The sequence below is a fragment of the Sinocyclocheilus anshuiensis genome, unplaced genomic scaffold (assembly GCF_001515605.1).
Source record: "Sinocyclocheilus anshuiensis isolate Anshui unplaced genomic scaffold, SAMN03320099.WGS_v1.1 scaffold444, whole genome shotgun sequence".
NCBI classification, from domain to species: Eukaryota; Metazoa; Chordata; class Actinopteri; order Cypriniformes; family Cyprinidae; genus Sinocyclocheilus; species Sinocyclocheilus anshuiensis.
Window position 1 is genome coordinate 313,918 of NW_015555739.1, and position 5,607 is coordinate 319,524.

Genomic DNA, 5,607 nt, shown 5'->3' on the forward strand with positions numbered 1-5,607 from the left:
TTAAAGCCTGTGTTCTCCTATGTCCCTTTGTCTGCTATAGATTGGATTTATGTTTGGTAGTGCTTGTTTTCTCCTGTGGATTATTAAAGAACTCTCTTGGATAATACTCCGTTGTCATGCGCCTTGTTTAGCACACCATCCCATAACAACATGTATTAAGTTAACTTTAAAAATATACATATTCAATACTCAATATATAGGGGAGCACGGGGCACAAACTATCTCAGTTTTAGTATTCATTTAAAATAAGACAAATCTGCTATTATTTTAATCTCCAATCTGTTATTTATCAGTTTAGATAGCTCTTTATTGCTTCGCTAACTAGCAGAAGACACTGACCGTTTTTAACATTTTAAGCTGTTATATGATCATGTTACAACGTGCCCCTCAGATGTTACATGGGGCATATTGTCACATTTCACTTCCATTCTTTTGGGGTACATAAAGAAAAACGTACAAACTGTAATTATGAAACAAAGCGACATATTTGTACGAGATAAGTGTGAAATTATTGTGGATAAAAAATTATACTCTGAACCCCATATGGATCTACACAAACTGAGAAATTTAGATATAGTTTATAGCTAGATTTAGTTTGACTTTTCAGTGTGGATCTAGTCGATCGGAAAGTGGCGTCACTGTCGAATGTTCTGGTTGTAGTTCAGATTGAGTTCCCTCAAGTGTGAAGGGTTTGAACTCAGAGCTGATCTCAGAGCAGCGCAGCCGCTCTCTGTAATACTGCAGTGAGACAACCTGCAGAGACGGAGAAAATACACTTCAGCCAGCATGAGCCAGAGATCACATCTGAAACAATAACTGTGAGAAAACACATGGCTTACATAGGCTAATTAATAATAAAACTGCAGTGATGATGGTCTAGGTGTAGTAATATTGAGTAGTAATGGTCATAGCATGTAAATAATGCGGTGTATGCATCTTGTTGTCTGTATAAAGTAAGTCCAGAGTTTTTCAGATGACATTTCAGTTCTTAATCAGACAGATGAAGTCAACTTCAACCAAAGCTAAAAAAAAAAAAAAATGCATCACCAGGCCAGATTTTAATTTATTGGCCGCCCGATGATAATATAATAGAATGAAATCACTTACTCTAGTTTCTCCAGTTTACAGTAGGGATTCTTCAGAAGAATAGACAGAAGCTTCACTCCCGCGTCTCCGGGTTCGTTGTAGTTCAGATTGAGTTCTCTCAGATGAGACGGGTTTGATTTTAGCGCTAAAGCCAGAACAGCACAACCTTCCTCTCCAATACTGCAGCACTCCAGCCTGAGGAGAGGAAGACACTTACACATCCCTGTCTAATGGCATTATGGGTAAAAGTTGTTCAATTCTTTACCAACTTTGGGTTTTTACTTTTGCTTTAGTACGTCAGTAGGAAATAGCAGTTTACACTTCTAAACAGTCTACTTGTCATGTATTGTAATCCAGTGATTTTTACCCACATGTAGATCTGATCGGAGTCTGTACATGTTTAGAGACAGAAAGAACTGAGACTAAATCCATATTCCAAGAACTGTGGCAACATTTCCAAAACACAATAATATATGTGACCCTGGAGCACAAGACCAGTCATAAGGGTAAATTTCTTGAAATTGAGATGTATGCATCATCTGAAAGCTGAATAAACAGCTTTCCATTGATGTATGGTTTGTTAGGATCGGACAATATTTGGTCGAGATACAACTATTTGAAAATCTGGAATCTGAGGGTGCAAAAAAATCTAAATATTGAGAAAATCATCTTTAAAGTTGTTCAAATGAAGTTCTTAGCAATGCATATTACTAATCAAAAATTAAGTTTTGATATATTTACGGTAGGAAATTTACAAAATATCTTCATGGAGCATGATCTTTACTTAATATCCTAATGATTTTTGGCATAAAAGAAAAATGTATAATTTTGACCCATACAATGTATTGTTGGCTATTGCTACAAATATACCCCAGCGACTTAAGACTGCTTTTGTGCTCCAGGGTCACATATGGTTTTGGTCTTAAGGAACAAAATGCATCCAGATTCTGCAGGTTTTATGAAGGTCAATAAAAGGTTGCTCCTCTCTGCCTCGCCTTTCTAAAATGCACCCAAAATAAATACTGAAATACTCAAAATGCACTCAAATAATATCACTCACTGTAGTTTCTTCAGTTTGCAGTGCTGATCTCTCAGTAGATCACAGAGTAGATTCACTCCTGAGTAAACTGGTTTACTGGAGTTCAGATTGAGTTCTCTGATGTGTGACGGGTTTGATATCAGACCTGAAACCAGAGCAGCAAAACCTTCCTCACCGATACCGCAGTCATCAAGCCTGCAGAGAGAAGGAGACAAATGCCTCAACACTCAAACATATCACTATATGAGTTGGTGCAGTGCATACAGTGCAAGCCACACATGTTGAAACAGGACAGATTTTTTCACAACGCTACCTTTAAAATGATTTTTGTCGTTTTTGGCACACAATAAAACTCACTCTAGTTTCTCAAGTTCACACCGCGGGTGCTTCAGGAGATCAGACAGCCTCTTTGCTCCCGAGTCTCCCGGTTCGTTCCTGCTCAGATTGAGTTCTCTCAGGTGTGACGGGTTCGATTTCAGACCCGAAACCAGAGCAGCAAAGCCTTTCTTAGCAATGCTGCAGTACTCCAGCCTGCAAAGAGAAAGAGGAAAAACTCTTCATACTTTAACACAACACAAAATTACTTATTTACTATTAATGGTATTTACATCTGCTTGAAATATCCACGATGAAACTAAAATAATTGCACGTTTACTTAACTTAAACCGTTTCAAAAACTGTTCTTCAATAAAAGCGATAGTTAGACAGATTTTATCTGTCTTTTTAGCATTTTAAATTAAGACTAAGATTATTTTAATATATTGATAGTCATTTAGTATTTTAAATACTTTGAAGTCACTTGGAACCCTGGTTAAGAATCAATATACATGCCTGTTTGAGTATCTTTTTCTGATTACAAACACATCCTTCTGATGTTGGTATGGTACAATATCAGTTTTCAAAAATACACTCAAATAATATCACTCACTGTAATTTCTCTAGTTTACAGCGTGAATCCCTCAGTAGATCAGAGAGAAGCTTCACTCCTGAATCTCCCGGCTCATTATTGTTGAGATTGAGTTCTCTCAGATGAGACGGGTTTGATATCAGCGCTAAAGCCAGAGCAGCACAACCTTCCTCTCCAATACTGCAGTCATACAGCCTACAGAGAGAAGATACAATCAGTGTGTGTGTGTGTGTGTGTGTGTTGAAACTTGTAATGAGAAGCATTTATAATATTATGTTTTTTCATTTGAAAATGAATCAAGACAGCCTTAAATATTACTATTGTTATTTTAGTATAAAAATATAGTGTGATGTAAAATAAAATTATTCTATGTTTCTTAAATTATATCATTTTTATTTTACAGTAAAATATTACAACAGCAATATTTATTTTTGTCACGAATCCGGTCCGTGGACTTCCGTCCGATCGCCACCAGAGGTCACTCTCTCACTACACAGACTGTTACACGTCACCACGGACTACATTTCCCATGCTTCACTTCACTGATTACACTCTCTCACCTGCAACCAATGACACACACTATATAACACCCTCTAAGATCTTTCTCATCGTATTGTTTGCGTTTATCGCTCCTTAGCCGATAGCACATTACAGAGCCATTCCTGGTTTTCATAGTTTAGTCTTGTTTAGAGTCCTTCGTGTCTTGATCTTAGCTTGTGCATCTCGTTTCTGTGTGTTCTCTGCCTGCCCTGAAGTTTATAGCCCGTCTTTGTTTACCCCTCTCGTCTCGCCCTGTTCGGATACTCTTTACCCCTGGCCTGGACCATTAGCCTGTGTTTCGGATCAACCCTTTGGATTACCCTGTTTGGACTTTGTTCACCGGAGATCGACCACGCCCGTTCACTGGACTACTCTTGTGTTTTGCCCTTAATATACAGTGGGGCAAAAAAGTATTTAGTCAGCCACCAATTGTGCAAGTTCTCCCACTTAAAAAGATGAGAGAGGCCTGTAATTTTCATCATAGGTATACCTCAACTATGAGAGACAAAATGAGAAAAAAAAATCCAGAAAATCACATTGTAGGATTTTTAAAGAATTTATTTGCAAATTATGGTGGAAAATAAGTATTTGGTCAATAACAAAATTTCATCTCAATACTTTGTTATATACCCTTTGTTGGCAATGACAGAGGTCAAACGTTTTCTGTAAGTCTTCACAAGGTTTTCACACACTGTTGCTGGTATTTTGGCCCATTCCTCCATGCAGATCTCCTCTAGAGCAGTAATGTTTTGGGGCTGTCGCAGTGTGACTGTTTGAGGTTGTGGACAGGTGTCTTTTATACTGATACCGAGTTCAAACAGATGCCATTAATACAGGTAACGAGTGGAGGACATAGGAGCCTCTTAAAGAAGAAGTTACAGGTCTGTGAGAGCCAGAAATCTTGCTTGTTTGTAGGTGACCAAATACTTATTTTACCGAGGAATTTACCAATTAATTCTTTAAAAATCCTACAATGTGATTTTCTGGATTTTTTTTTCTCATTTTGTCTCTCATAGTTGAGGTATACCTATGATGAAAATTACAGGCCTCTCTCATCTTTTTAAGTGGGAGAACTTGCACAATTGGTGGCTGACTAAATACTTTTTTTCCCCACTGTACCTGTTTGCCATTGTCTGACCCTCGCCTGTTTTGACCACGTCTGTAAATAAAAGCCTTGCATATGGATCCGCACGTCTCTCGTCTCGTTCGCCTCGTTACAGAATACTCGGCCACACAAGGATCCAGCAGCTTTTCACGTGGACACTGGCCAGGTATGGACACTGCAAAATTGTTATTAGCCCTAAAGCAGGGCACACGCCGGCTTGAAGGCTATATTCAAGAGTATCTGGACATTGCGTGTTATTCTGATTTGCCAGACTGTGTATTGATAGACTTTTTCTGTGATGGAGTAAATTAACCTCTTAAGTCACGATTAATCCGTGAGGGTCCCCGTTCTTCTCCAAGCTATTTTTTGGATTTTCCTCTGCTGTGTGTCGGCTCCATGTTCACGGTGGGTGTCGCAGAGGAACATGACACCGAGTCTGCTCGTGTAATGGCGGCCGCACCGGGGCGCGCTCACAAAACGGCGTCGACAACGAAGCCATGTCATGCTACTACTGTTTTTCCTGAGTCAAGTCAAGTCACGGCTGATCTTCATGAGTCAACTCAAGTCACAGTTGATCTTCATGAGTCAAGTCACAGCTGATCTTCATGAGTTTCATCAAGTCACTGTTGATCTTCATGAGTCAAGTCACAGCTGATCTTCATGAGTCTAGTCAAGCTAGTCAAGTTCTTCATGAACCAAGTCAAGTCACAGCTGATCTTCATGAACCAAGTCAAGTCACGGTTATTCTTCATGAGTCAAGTCAAGTCACAGTTGATCGTCATGAATCAAGTCAAATCACAGTTGATCGTCGTGAGGCAAGTCAAGTCACACCTGATCTTCATGAACCAAGTCAAGTCACACCTGATCGTCATGAGGCAAGTCAAGTCACAGCTTATCTTCATGAACCAAGTCAAGTCACAGTTTATCGTC

General features: G+C 39.1%; 1 protein-coding gene across 2 annotated transcripts in view; it reads right to left on the reverse strand.

Annotated features, from left to right (window-relative positions):
• Nucleotides 1-442: 442 nt before the first annotated feature.
• LOC107673183 (NACHT, LRR and PYD domains-containing protein 12) overlaps nt 443-5,607 on the reverse strand; it is a 21,346-nt gene continuing 16,181 nt past the window's right edge. The window contains exons 10-14 of one of the 2 annotated variants that reach the window (XM_016466679.1): nt 3,054-3,227; nt 2,483-2,656; nt 2,147-2,320; nt 1,108-1,281; nt 443-753 (exon numbers count right to left, since the gene is read on the reverse strand). In XM_016466679.1, coding sequence (XP_016322165.1) covers nt 636-753; nt 1,108-1,281; nt 2,147-2,320; nt 2,483-2,656; nt 3,054-3,227 — 814 coding nt within the window. In that variant the 3' untranslated portion in view covers nt 443-635. The remainder of the gene's footprint in view (nt 754-1,107; nt 1,282-2,146; nt 2,321-2,482; nt 2,657-3,053; nt 3,228-5,607) is intronic. The other variant, XM_016466678.1, reaches the window with a different exon arrangement.